Source organism: Phyllobates terribilis, unplaced genomic scaffold (assembly GCF_046119375.1).
Source record: "Phyllobates terribilis strain yellow unplaced genomic scaffold, ASM4611937v1 Scaffold_2__4_contigs__length_985480577, whole genome shotgun sequence".
Lineage (NCBI taxonomy): Eukaryota > Metazoa > Chordata > Amphibia > Anura > Dendrobatidae > Phyllobates > Phyllobates terribilis.
Genome location: NW_027362762.1, coordinates 337,778,304 through 337,795,668, shown reverse-complemented (window position 1 = coordinate 337,795,668; position 17,365 = coordinate 337,778,304). Strand labels below are relative to the sequence as shown.

Here is a 17,365-nt window from a genome sequence, read left to right as displayed (position 1 = left end):
ATTACAGCCCTCTACCTTTTCTGCCTGTGAGCGGCGCTATAACTGGCCACTCACAGGCAGCACGTGACCCACGGCTGCAGCCGGCTCTGACATCCGCTGATGTCACGACAAGTCCAGGCTGCAGCCGGGGGGTCTCTCTCTTCCGCATTCCATGATAGCTGCTGGGTTGTGGGCGGGGTACCTCTGCGCGTCACACCCGGCATCCACCACGCGCTCTCCCTCTCCCCAATCATTGGGAAAGCACGTGGTGGACGCTTGGTGTGACGCGGGGAATAACCCCGCCCACAACCCAGCAGCCACCGTGGGGACCCCAGAGCTTAGTTACGCCTCACTTGTTGTGACGTCAGCATTGGGTCACGTGATGCCTGTGAGCGGCCACTGATACCGCCGCTCACAGGCAGAAAATGCAGAGGGAGGTACTTACAAAAAAGTTGCTTTCATCATAAAAATGCTTTAGCATATTTTAAATAGTAGTGGACAACCCCTTTAATATCCTGTACGAGGCTGATTCGTAACATTGTTTAAAATATGTAATATTCCTAGATAGGCTCTTGAAGCTCTTTGCTGCTCCATATGTTCTGAGGCTTTCAGATCAATATGGCTTAGCTGCTGCAAAAGTTACAAGACTAAAGTCAGCATATGACACAATAAAATTATTATTTCCATATGATTTGCTAGAAGCAGGCACTCCCCCCAACTGCTAATGCTAGAAAATAATCAGCAATTTCTATGCATGATCTTTAAGCACAAAAAACATATATCACATTTTTGTACGTCTTCAGCATTCATTCCTTGGATTGAAACTGTTGAGATAGCAAGTAATAAGATCAGTAATTAATTAAAAAGGAAATGAGCTTTTATTGACCACTGACAGAAGTACAATTTCAGCTTTATAGCGGTTCATAGTTTACTTTCACCTTTTAGTGAACCTTCGCTTACCTATTAGGATTCTAAACTTACAGAAATTTCCTAACAAGACACTTTTACAAGAGGGATATATGAAGGTATTCACTGCGAAAGAAAATCACCTGCAAGACTGTCTGGATTACAAATATCGATTATATTTATATACACTATGTTGGCATTTTCTAAGCCCTTAAGGAATATTTTTTTCCGTTAAAGGAAACCTGTCAGCAGGAATATCCATGTTATATAGGTATGGGTAGTATGGCGCTGTCATACTGATTTAATACATACCTTTAGTGTAAAAATCTGCAGCCTTGTTTTCGATAAATATGGTCTTCATGAAAATGGTGCCGGCGTATATTGACCTCTGGCGGTCTGCAGGAAAATGGCGCTGGTGGTGGCGTATGTGCAGAATGAGATATCAGCTTGTCACTGAGGTTGAACTGCATATACGCCATCACCATTTTCATGAAGACCACACTAGTGAAAGCGTTGCCCACAGCTAAGAAGGTGCTTACCCAAAATTTAAATGAATGCAACAGAGGCAGTGGAGGGCCCATGGCGGAGTCCTCTGAGCCGAAAACTCTAACCACAGTCCCACCCACAAGTCCTGCCCTGAAGCACCGAGGAAACCGAAATTTATCATTAGGATTTAACGAAAACCAGGCTGCAGATTTTTACACTAAAGGTGTGCATTAAATCAGTATGACCGCGCCATATACTACCCATACCTTTAGTCTAACATGGATGATCCTGCTGACAGGTTTCCTTTAAGTAGCTACTTTTTTTTTTTTTCTTTTGAGAAACAAATTGTACATTATGTAGGTGTAAATTTGTAATACATATAGCGGCATGTAAAAGTTTGGGCACCCCTGGTCAAAATTACTGTAAGGCTATGTGTCCACGATGCAGAAATGCTCCGGATTTTTTCCTGACCGTTTCTGCATCTCCCTGGCAGAAAAAAAACGCATGCGGATTGTACATACGTTTTCCTGCCAGGGACATGCGGATGTGAAGCGTTCTTCACTTGCATTTCCGCATGCAGGTTGACAAGCGCTTTTCAAGCGATTTTAGCATCACTTGGAAAGTGCTTGACAACTCGGTCACACTATATAAATCCATGCAAACAGCATGGATTTATATAGTGTGACCCGAGAGAATGTGAAAAAATAAAAAATAAACCTATACTTACCTTCCAATGGCCCCTGCAGTCTTGCTGCGCTCCTGTGCTGGCTGCTGGCAGATCGCGGTACGCTGTACTGAAGGACCTGCGTCACATGACTGTGACATCACCGCAGGTCCTTCAGTCCTGCGCGATCTGCAGGCAAGCACAGGGAAGGAGTCCGGGGGCCGTCGGAAGGTGAATATAATCTTTATTTTCTATTTTATTCTTTCTTTAACAGCTTTTAGGGTACCTGGGTGTGGAGGAGAGTCTCCTGTCCTCCACACCCGGGTACCATCCGCACATTAGAACGCGCCAATTACGCAAGTACAGATGCAGTCTTGCGGAATTGGCGCGTTCTAATGAAGTCAATGGCAGCGAAAAAGCAGCGCTTCCACAAAATAATTGGTAGTGCTGCGTTTTTTTCCGCAATGATAATCCGCAGCATGTGCACAGCAGGCCTTCTACCATGCGTTTTTTAAGCGTTTCTGCAGCGTTTTTGCCGCTGCGGAAAAGCTTAAAAAACGCATCGTGGCTAAGGCTGTGTGCCCACGATGCGTTTTTTAAGCGTTTTTATTTTTTGACATTCTCTCGGGTCACACTATATAAATCAATGCCGTTTGCATGGATTTATATAGTGTGACCAAGTTGTCAAGCACTTTCCAAGTGATGCTAAAATCGCTTGGAAAGCGCTTGTCAACCCGCATGCGGAAATGCAAGTGAAGAACGCTTCACATCCGCATGTCCCTGGCAGGAAAACGCATGTACAATCCGCATGTACAATCCGCATGCGTTTTTTTCTGCCAGGGAGATGCAGAAACGCTCAGGAAAAAATCCTGAGCATTTCTGCATCGTGGGCACATAGCCTTATTGTGAACAGCTAAGCAAGTTGATAAAATCTCTAAAAGACCTAAAGTTAAAAATGACACATCTCATTTGCATTTTAGGCAAAAAAAAAAAAATAAAAATATTATTATATATATATATATATATATATATATATATATATATATATATATATATATATATATATATATATATATACACACACATACATACATACATACATACATATATATACAGTACAGACCAAAAGTTTGGGGTGAGCTGTACCGCAGAGTGAAGGCAAAAGGGCCAACAAGTGCTAAGCATCTCTGGGAACTCCTTCAAGATTGTTGGAAGACCATTTCCGGTGACTACCTCTTGAAGCTCATTAAGAGAATGCCAAGAGTGTGCAAAGCAGTCATCAAAGCAAAAGGTGGCTACTTTGAAGAACCTAGAATATAAGACATATTTTCAGTTGTTTCACACTTTCTTTGTTAAGTATATAATTCCACATGTTTTAATTCATAGTTTTGATGCCTTCAGTGTGAATGTACAATTTTCATAGTCATGAAAATACAGAAAAATCTTTAAATGAGAAGGTGTGTCCAAACTTTTGGTCTGTACTGTATATAATAAAATATAAATATGTACAAATATATTAAGTCATGAGAATGCAATGTGATGAAGATATACATTGAAAGCGTTCCAATCATATGGTTTTGCTGTTTATTTGAATTTTCTTTATACATTTTCTGTTTACAATTATATCTAACTGAATGCACCCAATTTCTTTTAATATCAAATATCTGCAAATGGGGTTATGTATCTTTTTTTTTTATCCCCATTACTGATTTGACAATGTGATGCTGGAAGTGAGACTTTGTATTCCTTAATGTAAATGATGCCTGGGTGTTTAATAAACACATAATGATGTCTCCAATATGCTTTTGGCTATATATGGAGGAACGACTATAAATTTAGACAACCAGGACATGGTATAACCCATTGGTCCTATTACCACATTATCATGGGCGGTGACATCACGCTAATGGACACACCTGCTGGGAGTATTCTAGTGGCGCACTGGGACACCCAGTCACATGAGTGCTGCCGACAACGTCACCTTTCTGTGCATCATAAGACATATGCAATGAGTGTGGAACGCACGCCACATTGCCTAGCCTGAGGTTGAATGATAACCTGGGGCCATTGTTGCTGTCCGGAGACTAGCCCTCAAAAGTCCCCTGGATGAGCCCCTCTGAAGGGATTAAGAAGGGGGAAATGCATTGGGATGGACGCAGGTCACTACTGAGCTCTAGGACTTGCGCCAAGAAGGGACTTCCCCAAGATATATATTTTTATCTTTAGTACTTGGCACTTTTTTTCAATCAAGTTATATTGCCATTTTGATGAAATATGAATTCACATGATCTATGGGACCATATTCTCTCCAGCATTTGATGCAGTCAATCAGTAATCCTCAATGCAGGGATAAACTCATATACTGTGTGAAAAACTCACTAAAATCTCATTGTGATAACTTAACCTAAGGGTAGTTTTTCTTTCACTAATTTCTTTTGTATCTGGCCACAATATATTAATAGTGCCTTATAAATGGTAATTTAATCAATACCTGTGTTTGTGCAGAACACAGAGTGCACTCGCTAGATCCAGATGGGTGCCGGAAGGAAAGTATGATGGCTTGTTATTTTTTACATATCCTAACCCCTTGTCAAACAATTAATTTTGCCTGGACAACCCATTTAAGTGCGAGTGTGCTAGGGAATAAGAAATACTTGAGCCAAATATTGCGATTGACAAGTAGAAGTCTTACCATAGATTCTGCATTTAACGTGATGAGATCATCATCATGATCCAGAAGCTTGCAGGAATACCCTATATTTACAGCCGTTTCCTGTTTATCTCCAGTCAAGACCCAGATTTGCAGTCCAGCCTTGCGCAGCCTTGTAATAGTTTCTGGAACACCTTCTTGTAAGCGGTCTTCTATGCCTGTAGCACCTGATGGAAATAAAAGATTGTCTGGCTTACAAGACCCATTAAATTACAGTTTTTTAGATTAGACTCCTAAACAAATGGTAATTCACATGTGGCAGAATTTCAGTTACAGAAATTTCTAAGACTGAAAATCAGTACCATTATCTCAATGGAGCTGTTGTAGCTGCAACCACATAGATTGCTGCAAGTCCTATTCAGATGAATGGAACAGACAAATTCCTGGGGAATATAAATATACTAAAGGGATCCTCACATATTGCATTTTTTCCCTTTTGTGGAAAGTAATGCGATCTGAAAATCCCATTCAGATGTATGGAACCGATATCTAGTGTCAGAAGTGTCTGCAACAAAATCTGCAGCGTGGGAATTCACCCTTCTATTTCCTGCAATTAGCATCAAGTTGTCCCCATATTGCTAATTACAATATGACTGGATAATTAACAAGATAATGGTCTACGTTTATTTGCGAAAATGAACAGTTCTGAATGATAGAAATCTGTTTCTTAATTCAGGACAGATTGTAATCAAGTGTAAAATTTCTATTCTCAATCTAGGAAAAATAATTTGCACTATTCAAGATACATTGTAGTGTTTATTCCTTTAACAAAAGGGCATCAAAACCCGTGAAAGGAAACTGTGCTCTGTTTGGTCAGCGTTAGGGTAATATGAGACATAGCAGTCACAGCTAGCTGTTTTAAAACTGAGGAATCCCTTTAATAGCTGTGAAAAAAAAAAAAACTGCATAGCTTTTAAAGGGATTCTGTCACGAGGTCTAAGTGGGCCTGTTGAATCGCAGCATAAGGTAGTGACAGGCTGCTTTTAGCGTTGTATCCTAGTTAGGGAAGAGTCAGATGGCTGTGTAACTCGGACGAGGAGCAAAATGCAATGCTTGGACTGGCTCTCCCGACCAGAGAGTGACCGCATGTACTTCTATGCAGCAGTCACACTCAGTTAGGGAGAGTCGATGGCCAGTCCAAGCATTGTGTTGTGATCCTCATCCAAGTTATACTGCCGTCTTACTCTTCCCTTATTGTCAATTGTGTAAAATGGGCGTTGGAGCATTTCCCTATCTAGGGGATAGTAATGCAATTTTAGATATGTTACATGATCTCTCCATCTTAGGCCCCTCTTTCTACGTAAATATTGAATGGTGTGATATGAAGAAATTACTCATTTACATGATTAGCATCTCATTTTTGCTAACCTATACCATTTGAACTACATTTCTTTGTTTATATACCCGTGTAAACAGTTCTTATAGCTCAAAAAATCACAACATATACATAATATAATTATATAGTCGGGTGCAAGGCCTCCCAAACATATCCCACGAGTCTGGATAATATATAGTTCAAAAGAGAACTAGGCAGCACTCCAATTTTATTAAGCTTGATAAAGGCTGCTCTCAGCCAAAACGTCACCAGCCACATCTGATGGGCTAATAAATTCCTTGTTTTTTCACTGAAATTAAATTGGAGTGCTATCTACTTCTCTTTTGAAATATTATATATATATATATATATATATATATATATATATATATATATATATATATATATATATATATATATATATATATATATATATATATATATATATATATACACATACACACACAGTACAGACCAAACGTTTGGACACACCTCATTTAAAGATTTTTCTGTATTTTCATGACTATGAAAATTGTACATTCACATTGAAGGCATCAAAACTATGAATTAACACATGTGGAATTATATACTTAACAAAAAAGTGTGAAATAACTGAAAATATGTCTTATATTCTAGGTTCTTCAAAGTAGCCACCTTTTGCTTTGATGACTGCTTTGCACACTCTTGGAATTCTCTTGATGAGCTTCAAGAGGTAGTCACCAGAAATGGTTTTCACTTCACAGGTGTGCCCTGTCAGGTTTAATAAGTGGGATTTCTTGCCTTATAAATGGGGTTGGGACCATCAGTTGTGTTGTGCAGAAGTCTGGTGGATACACAGCTGATAGTCCTACTGAATAGACTGTTAGCTGCTTTTTCTTGCCATAATACAAATTCTAAGTAAAGAAAAACGATTGGCCATCATTACTTTAAGAAATGAAGGTCAGTCAGTCCGAAAAATTGGGCAAACTTTGAAAGTGTCCCCAAGTGCAGTTGCAAAAACCATCAAGCGCTACAAAGAAACTGGCTCACATGAGGACCGCCCCAGGAAAGGAAGACCAAGAGTCACCTCTGCTTCTGAGGATAAGTTTATCCGAGTCATCAGCCTCAGAAATCGCAGGTTAACAGCAGCTCAGATTAGAGACCAGGTCAATACCACACAGAGTTTTAGCAGCAGACACATCTCTACAACAACTGTTAAGAGGAGACTTTGTGCAGCAGGCCTTCATCGTAAAATAGCTGCTAGGAAACCACTGCTAAGGACAGGCAACAAGCAGAAGAGACTTGTTTGGGCTAAAGAACACAAGGAATGGACATTAGACCAGTGGAAATCTGTGCTTTGGTCTGATGAGTCCAAATTTGAGATCTTTGGTTCTAACCACTGTGTCTTTGTGCGACGCAGAAAAAGTGAACGGATGGACTCTACATGCCTGGTTCCCACCGTGAAGCATGGAGGAGTAGGTGTGATGGTGTGGGGGTGCTTTGCTGGTGACACTGTTGGGGATTTATTCAAAATTGAAGGCATACTGAACCAGCATGGCTACCACAGCATCTTGCAGCGGCATGCTATTCCATCCGGTTTGCGTTTAGTTGGACCATCATTTATTTTTCAACAGGACAATGACCCCAAACACACCTCCAGGCTGTGTAAGGGCTATTTGACCAAGAAGGAGAGTGATGGGGTGCTACGCCAGATGACCTGGCCTCCACAGTCACCAGACCTGAACCCAATCGAGATGGTTTGGGGTGAGCTGGACCGCAGAGTGAAGGCAAAAGGGCCAACAAGTGCTAATCATCTCTGGAAACTCCTTCAAGATTGTTGGAAGACCATTTCCGGTGACTACCTCTTGAAGCTCATCAAGAGAATGCCAAGAGTGTGCAAAGCAGTCATCAAAGCAAAAGGTGACTACTTTGAAGAACCTAGAATATAAGACAATTTTCAGTTGTTTCACACTTTTTTGTTAAGTACAATTTTCATAGTCATGAAAATACAGAAAAATCTTTAAATGAGAAGGTGTCCAAACTTTTGGTCTGTACTGTATATACATTGCAGCATGCACTAATTTCTTCCATGTGTCGGATGAGTCTTGCCAATTCAAGACTATTGGTGGACAGAATAAAATCTGATTTCATACAGAGCCAGTGTGCAGCGTCCCATTTTTATAGATACACTGAAATTCTATATCATAGGAAATTGTACTTCGTCTTGTAAATATTTACTTTCTCCTGTAAAAAAACAGATTACACATGGATGACAAATGAGAAAATTTTTTTTTTCAGTTTTCTGGATGAAACTTGGAAGATTCTTCACACGTTCATGTAAACCCCTGCCTTAAAGTAGCTCCAATCCATTTTTTTTTACTAAATGCGTGTATGTGCATGTATTGAAGTGTGATTAACATAATGTAGTGTGAGTGTATTAATATACTCCCCTACCGCTGCTCTCTCCGGGATCCAAGGCCATTTGTTTTAAGAAAAAACACCTAAAAAACGGATCCCATACAGAACACCTGAGTGGCATCTTATTTTAATGTTACATGTCTATTATAGACTTTAAAAAATGTACATGATCGAATACAGTTTTCTGTGTAGATGTATGAAAACTGAACCCACACAGACGTAAAAAAAAAGACAAACGGATGAAAATTAGAAAATAAGAAAACTGTCAAAGTTTTCTGGACGCAGCCAGTCTAACTGGGTCGCGACTACAGGGGTAATTCTGGACTCATTTTAAATTATGGACTCTCGCTGCTGTGGCGGAGATACAGCGTAAAAACGTTATTCGACATCACTCCCTGACTTCAGCCAGTGTAAAGGAAAAGAAAGTAGGATGCGATGGAGCTGACAGGCTGCAGGAACAGTAGAGATGATGTGTGATCTCCTCTTATCCATCACTAGGTTTTATGTATCAAACCTGCAAAGTTTTATTTAAAAAAACTAAAGGTTATTTTTTCCTTTTGCTTATGCAAGTGTTATTATTGACCAGGGATGTGGATTCGGAGTCGTGGAGTTGGGAGCCTGTGTCCATTTTGGTGAATTATGAAATTATGAAATCTCCTATAAATATCTGCTCTGTTCAGAGTATCGCGGGAGCTTGAGTGACATGGTCGAGTCCCCAGGGCCGCATGTTTCGTGGCTGTTAGACAGCCACGAAACTTGCGGGGATCACACATGTTTGTCAGACAATCCCCGCATGTTTTGTGGCTAACAGCTGTGAAACATGCGGTTGTGGGGACTCGGACATGTCACTCAGGCACCTAAAAGGTCCATACCAGAGCACCATTGGCAAACTCGAGTAACGAGCACTTAGTCACTGGCTAACTTTGTAGCCAAATATGTTTTACTCTGAAACATAGCAGCAACATTTCAGAGAAACCAGTTTTTGCAACCATTAAGGCAGGCTCGGATTCAGGCTGTCCGTGGTTCGAATAACAGTTTCCCCTTAAGCAATTAGTCTGTTTTAAAATACATTATATTAAATGGTAACTAACAAATGATGAGACTGAAGAAAATCAAATCAAGTGCAGGGTTTCCTGAACATCACCAGTTAACAGCGCTGAGTCTGTATCCACACAGTATTAAAATAACGGCCTCTGCCGATTCTTGTATAAAAGAAAAATTAATAAACTTACCCAGCAAATGCAGATTGGTCTCCAGGCGAACTGCAGATTGAAACAGTAGCTCTTCACGATTCTCTAATGAGGATTCTGCTTGTAAATGAAATTTCAACCAACAGGCGTACTCCTCCTTACTGAGAACCTGGAAGAAAGTAATTTAAAATGTGTATTATTTATGGGCTATAATCTCCGAAGTAAACTCTACTTGTATAATATATGGTTTGTGTTTAGACAGCACAGAATAAGATGACACTAAGATGGATTAACAACATGTTTAGATTCCGCTATCTGCACAAGGCCATTTTATTCTAACTGAGATAGAAGATGTTCCTGACAAACTATTTTTGTAAACTCACAAGTAACCACATGTATACAAGATGACGAGATAAATGCACCTTCTGGTGAAATAATGTTGGCACTAAATCTGATAAGCCAAGAAACCACGTTTTATAGGAAATAAAGAATGGGGATTTCTAATAGAAACCTTGACAAGCTGGTGGATACACTATAAAAAGGTGCCCCTATAGGGAGAAAGAGGCGGCAGGAAACAGGGGAGTATGGATTCTGTATACTAGTGCCAATAACATCATTCTACACCAAATAGTAACAAAACTACAACATACAGTGCTCTGAAAATTAACATTTTAATCAACCTCTCACTGAATACAAGAACAATTTCCAACGTTATGACAAGATGGAGTTTCATGCTATGGGTTGAAAAAAAATGTTCTATGAAAGTATGGTTCTTCCGTTTTACTCAAATTAGTTGATGCAAAAATGAGTACACCCCACATGAAAAACAAGTACATCCAGTATTTTGTATGACCTCCATGATGGTTAAGGACACCACAAAGTCTTCTAGGTATGGAATGAATAATGAGACATACTGTAACATCTATCTTTTTCCATACTACGGAAAACCACTTTTAGAGCCTGGATGCTGGATGGAGAGTGACGCTCAACTTGTCTCTTCAGAATTCCCCATAAGTGTCTGGTTGGGTTCAGATCAGGAGACATACTTGGCCACTGAATCATTTTCGCCCTGTTCTTCTTCAGAAATGCAAGATGTGTGTTTGCATCATTGTTGGAAAAGTGCACGGAGTGATGGCAGCATCTTCTTTTTCAATATAGAGCAGTACATCTGTGAATTCAATATACCATCAATGAAATGCAGCTCCCCGACACCAGCCCCAAATAAGGACACTGCCATCACCATGTTTCACTGTAGGCATCATGAATTTAGAAAATTCAGAGTACCTAAAGTAAAACTTTGTGGTGGCTGTGTCCTTATATATGGATGCATGAGTACTTCTGGTGTTGGTGAGCTACATTTCATTGAATTACATATCATGAATTTACAAATGTACTATTCTATATTGAAATAGAAGATGCCGCCATTGCTCCCCTGCGCTTGGTAGACGTACCATTTTCCAACATGACAATTAATAAAAACACACATGTGTTGCATTTCTGAAGAAAAACAGGGTAAAAGTGATTCAGTGGCCAGCTATGTCTCCTGATCTAAACCCAATAGAACACCTAGGGGGAATTCTGAAGAGACAAGTTGAGCATCACTGTCCATCCAGCATCCATGCTCTAAAAAAGGTTGTTCTTGAAGAACGGAAATAGATAGATGTTGCAATATGTAACCAACTTGTTCATTCCATGCATATAAGACTTGCTGCTGTCCTTAATTATGGAGATCATACAAAATACTGGCTGCAGTCGTTTTTGATGTGGGGTGTATTCATTTGTGCATCAATTAATTTGAGTAAAACTGAAAATTTCGTAATGAACTTTATAATATTATTATTATTAATATTTTTAGAGCACCATTGATTCCATGGTGCTGTAGATGAGAAGGGGTTACATACAAAGCACAAATATAAATTAAAGTGAACAAACTACCAATGACAGACTGGTACAGAGTGGAGATGACCCTGCCCTTGCGGCCTTATATTCTACTGTGTATCATTAACCTTACTTTCATTCACGGGTTAAACAAATGTTCTACAAAACTCAGTCTTGTCATAATTTTGGCAATTGTTCTTGTGTCAAGTGAGATATTGATTAAGATCTTATAGTAGAAAAGAAGGAAAGAAACACAATAACAAGAATTTGCATTATTAATGTGCAAATTGACTCTTCAGAGGGAAGAGGACTAGAACTCTGGTGCCACCTATAGTAAGTAATCCTAAAAGTCAATATCGACTCTCTAACGAGCCTGGTCACTCTCTGCAAGGAGAAAATTTACCCCTTGGATTCCGGTCACACGCCTCTCACCCAGCCAAACCAGATCTCACACTTTGCACTGACGAGGGGCAGCACCCCGAAACACAGTGTCTGCAAATTGAGATTTTGGTTTTGGCTATTATCCTAAGTCATGTTACAAGGCTCATTAGAGAGTAGATATTGACTGTTATGATTGCTACTTCCTATAGGTGGCACTAGAGTTCTAATCCTCTTCCTCTCTTAAGAGACAATTTGCACATTAATAATGCAAATTCTTTCCATATTTCCCAGAGGAGCTTTGCGACTTAAAAGTCTCCTCACCTTGGCATGTCAGGCTTGACATGTCACTCTCTGCAAAGAGAATAGTTACCCCTTGGTTCCCATTATTAAAGTAGAAATACAAAAATAAGTGATCTGTCATGTCACTGTTCTGAACATTTTTTGTAATATTAAAAGAGGGGTTGAACAATTACTGGGGCTAAACACAAACTTTATGCCCTAGTAAAAACTGCATGGCAGATCTATTTACACATGAGGGATGATCTTATTTTTATTTAGTTGGTCAATCATGGGCCAGACTCATCTCATTGTATTCAAATGACATTTTAAATGATTTATTCAAAGTGATATTTTACTGCAATTATAACATTAATTGGAGATCTCACATCCTTTCCTCCAATTCCCTGCCATTATATACACTGCTCAAAAAAATAAAGGGAACACTTAAACAACAGAATATAACTCCAAGTAAATCAAACTTCTGTGAAATCAAACTGTCCACTTAGGAAGCAACACTGATTGACAATCAATTTCACATGCTGTTGTGCAAATGGAATAGACAATAGATGGAAATTATTGCCAATTATCAAGACACACTCAATAAAGGAGCGGTTCTGCGGGTGGGGACCAAAGACCACATCTTAGTACCAATGCTTTCTGGCTGATGTTTTGGTCACTTTTGAATGTTGGTTGTGCTTTCACACTCGTGGTAGCATGAGACGGACTCTACAACCCACAGAAGTCGCTCAGGTAGTGCAGCTCATCCAAGATGGCAGATCAATGTGAGCTGTGACAAGAAGGTTTGCTGTGTCTGTCATCGTAGTGTCCAGAGGCAGGAGGCGCTACCAGGAGACAGGCCAGTACACCAGGAGACGTGGAGGGGACCATAGGAGGGCAACAACCCAGAAGCAGGACCGCTACCTCTGCCTTTCTGCAAGGAACAGGAGGAGAACTGCCAGAGCCCTGCAAAATGACCTCCAGCAGGCCACAAATGTGCATGTGTCTGCACAAACTGATAGAAATCGACTCCATGAGGGTGGTATGAGGGCCCGACGTCCACAGATGGGGGTTGTGCTCACAGCCCAACACCGTGCAGGATGCTTGGCATTTGCCATAGAATACCAGGATTGGCAAAGTCGCCACTGGTTCCCTGTGCTCTTCACAGATGAAAGCAGGTTCACACTGAGCACATGTGACAGAGTCTGGAGACGCCGTGGAGAGCGATCTGCTGCCTGCAACATCCTTCAGAATGACCGGTTTGGCAGTGGGTCAGTAATGGTGTGGCGTGGCATTTCTTTGGAGGGACGCACAGTCCTCCATGTGCTCGCCAGAGGTAGCCTGACTGCCATTAGGTACCGAGATGAGATCCTCAGACCCCTTGTGAGACAATATGCTGGTGCGGTTGGCCCTGGGTTCCTCCTAATGCAGGACAATGCCAGACCTCATGTGGCTGGGGTGTGTCAGCAGTTCCTGCAAGATGAAGGCATTGACGCTATGGACTGGCCCACCCGTTCCCCAGACCTGAATCCGATTGAGCACATTATTTTTCTAGTCTAGCCTTGTTGGGAGTACAGCAGTTTGATCTGTTTTCCTGTTTGGAAACTTACAAAATTAGGGTGTTGCACCACTCAGCTTATTAAGGTAAAGCAGAGGACTGACCGAATGGTTACTTGTGCAGAGGTTAGCAGAATTACTACACTAGCCAGCACTGTAAGGGGGTGTAATGTGGCTGCTAATATATTTGGGGAAAATCGGGTGGTTCATCAAAGGATTTTCCCCAGATTTTTGGCCAAAACAATGCATTGAAGAGTCACATTTTTTGGTGCACATGCGAGCCTGCGCAATGAAAAGTGACTTTTGCTGTGTTTACGACATTCTTTCCCTTGCTTCAAGAATATGGGTGGAGCTGGGGCGACCCGCACTTGACAAATTCATGACGAATGGCCGCGTTTGCTACACCACATATCTTACTCAGGCAGGAGTCAAGATTTGTGGCAAGTTGCACACTGAGGTGTATGCCACAACGCACCTCGCCTGATTCCATAAGAAGAATGAGCCTCAATTACATAATTATGGCATGTTCTGGGCTGTGAACCACAGCTGCAGAGGCATAAGAAAACAACCAATAGATTTCTAAGGGATCATTTTTGTATATATGTTCTACAAAGGTGATTATTAAGAAAGGGAGAAGAGATGAGCAGTGGTTATCACCCATTGTCAGTGGTTAACCCTGTATTATCTGTCTCATTTCATAATGAAGACAAGGCTATGTTCACACACGTTGGGTTTTTCAGCGTATTTTGCTGCAGATTTTTCTGCAAATTTTCAGCGGCGTTTTGCAGTATCAGCAAAGTCTATGAGAAGCCAGAATGCTCTGTTCACACATCTTTTTTTTTTTGCTGTGTATTTTGTGCCTTGTTTGGGTTTTTGGAAAATAGAGCATGTCACTTCTTTCAGCGTTTTTTTCAGCATTTTTCTCACCCATAGGAAGTAATGGGTGGTGAAAAAAAATGCTGAAAAAACACACTAAAAAGGGCAGGTGGATTTTTTCAGTGTTTTTTCAGTGTTTTTGATGGCAAAATAGAATGGGATTGTTTTTTTCACAGAACTTTATGTACATGCCTAAATAAAAACAGAAAGATAGTGAAAAAAACGCAGCAAAAACGCATCGAAAAAAAAAACCGCAGCAAAACCTGTGTTTTGACGCAGCTGATTTCCTGCCAGAGATCAGTTTTGCTGCAGATTTCTGATGTGAAAAAAAACACAACATATGGGAACATAGCCTAACCATAGCCATGGGTTAGGCATTTCATAATGACATGACTGCTGATTAGTGATCTCTACTGTGCAGCATTAGTCTATTATTACTATTATTAAGCATAGTGGTCAGAGTGAAAATTGCAAGAAAAATGTAAATATTTTGAACATAACTTGATTTAAACAGAGCATTTTCTGATGACAAATTCCCTTTAAATTGATGTATGAATACAACAAACACAAATAGTCTCTGCTGAGAGACAGCAAAAATAATAATAATAATAAAAAAAACCCACTTACTCGTTTTGCAATACACAAAGTGCGTAATCCATCAACCGCATAACAGTTCAAGTAGTTTTGAGTTTTGGCTTGGATTCGTCTTTGGTACTTTCCCACAGAGCTGTCTAAATAAAAATAAACATGTCAGTAAAAAAAACTGTTAAACTAGAGCTTCCCAGGAAGGCAAAATGATGAGCACTGTAGGCCAATGTGAAGTGTAATGTACGATAATGGGGCGCTTTATGGATATTATATTTTATCTCTCTCCATCACCAGTAGCTGACATCCGATCTTTAAAAGGGAATCTGCAGTCAGATTTGTCTATTTTTCATCTTTTCATTGCGTCGATATATAGTTACAGTATAATATATATATATATATATATATATACACACACACACACACACACACACACAGTACAAACCAAAAGTTTGGACACACCTTCTCATTTAAAGATTTTTCTGTATTTTCATGACTATGAAAATGCATCAAAACTATGAATTAACACATGTGGAACTATATACTTAACAAAAAAGTGTGAAACAACTGAAAATTGTCTTATATTCTAGGTTCTTCAAAGTAGCCACCTTTTGCTTTGATGACTGCTTTGCACACTCTTGGCATTCTCTTGATGAGCTTCAAGAGGTAGTCACCGGAAATGGTCTTCCAACAATCTTGAAGGAGTTCCCAGAGATGCTTAGCACTTGTTGGCCCTTTTGCCTTCACTCTGCGGTCCAGCTCACCCCAAACCATCTCGATTGGGTTCAGGTCTGGTGACTGTGGAGGCCAGGTCATCTGGCGTAGCACCCCATCACTCTCGCTCTTGATCAAATAGTCCTTACACAGCCTGGAGGTGTGTTTGGGGTCATTTTCCTGTTGAAAAATAAATGATGGTCCAACTAAGCGCAAACCAGATGGAATAGCAAGCCGCTGTAAGATGCTGTAGTAGCCATGCTGGTTCAGTATGCCTTCATTTTTGAATAAATCCCCAACAGTGTCACCAGCAAAGCACCCCCACACCATCACACCTCCTCCTCCATGCTTCACCGTGGGAACCAGGCAAATAGAGTCCATCCGTTCACTTTTTCTGCGTCGCACAAAGACACAGTGGTTAGAACCAAAGATCTCAAATTTGGACTCATCAGACCAAAGCACAGATTTCCACTGGTCTAATGTCCATTCCTTGTGTTCTTTAGCCCAAACAAGTCTCTTTTGCTTGTTGCCTGTCCTTAGCAGTGGTTTCCTAGCAGCTATTTTACCATGAAGGCCTGCTGCACAAAGTCTCCTCTTGTAGAGATGTGTCTGCTGCTAGAACTCCGTGTGGCATTGATCTGGTCTCTAATCTGAGCTGCTGTTAACCTGCGATTTCTGAGGCTGGTGACTCGGATAAACTTATCCTCAGAAGCAGAGGTGACTCTTGGTCTTCCTTTTCTGGGGCGGACCTCATGTGAGACAGTTTCTTTGTAGCGCTTGATGGTTTTTGCAACTGCACTTGGGGACACTTTCAAAGTTTTCCCAATTTTTCGCACTGACTGACCTTCATTTCTTAAAGTAATGATGGCCACTCGTTTTTCTTGCCACAATACAAATTCTAACAGTCTATTCAGTAGGACTATCAGCTGTGTATCCACCTGACTTCTGCACAACACAACTGATGGTTCCAACCCCATTTATAAGGCAAGAAATCCCACTTATTAAACCTGACAGGGAACACCTGTGAAGTGAAAACCATTTCCGGTGACGACCTCTTGAAGCTCATCAAGATAATGCCAAGAGTGTGCAAAGCAGTCATCAAAGCAAAAGCTGGCTACTTTGAAGAACCTACAATATAAGACATATTTTCAGTTGTTTCACACTTTTTTGTTAAGTATATAATTCCACATGTGTTAATTCATAGTTTTGATGCCTTCAGTGTGAATGTACAATTTTCATAGTCCTGAAAATACAGAAAAATCTTTAAATGAGAAGGTGTGTCCAAACTTTTGGTCTGTACTGTATTTTCTATTCATTTTGTAACTCATTTGATAAATAAAAGTATGAGTTTTCAGGGAAAACACAAAATTGTCTGGGTGACAAACTTTTGAACGGTAATATATGTGTGCCTTATATATATGCGGTTGCTTAATAGACTAACTAAAGAGACT

The 17,365-nt window shown here is 40.3% G+C and overlaps 1 protein-coding gene across 3 annotated transcripts in view; it reads right to left on the bottom strand.

The window, feature by feature from the left end:
* The window catches only part of ATP10A (ATPase phospholipid transporting 10A (putative)), a 164,822-nt gene that overhangs the window by 25,500 nt on the left and 121,957 nt on the right, over positions 1–17,365 (bottom strand). For all 3 annotated transcript variants that reach the window (XR_012278505.1, XM_073664540.1, XM_073664541.1), the window contains exons 11-13: positions 15,243–15,346; positions 9,690–9,816; positions 4,728–4,912 (exon numbers count right to left, since the gene is read on the bottom strand). Coding sequence is in view for 2 of the 3 variants with exons in the window: in XM_073664540.1 (XP_073520641.1) it covers positions 4,728–4,912; positions 9,690–9,816; positions 15,243–15,346 (416 nt within the window). In the remaining variant the exon portion in view is untranslated. The remainder of the gene's footprint in view (positions 1–4,727; positions 4,913–9,689; positions 9,817–15,242; positions 15,347–17,365) is intronic.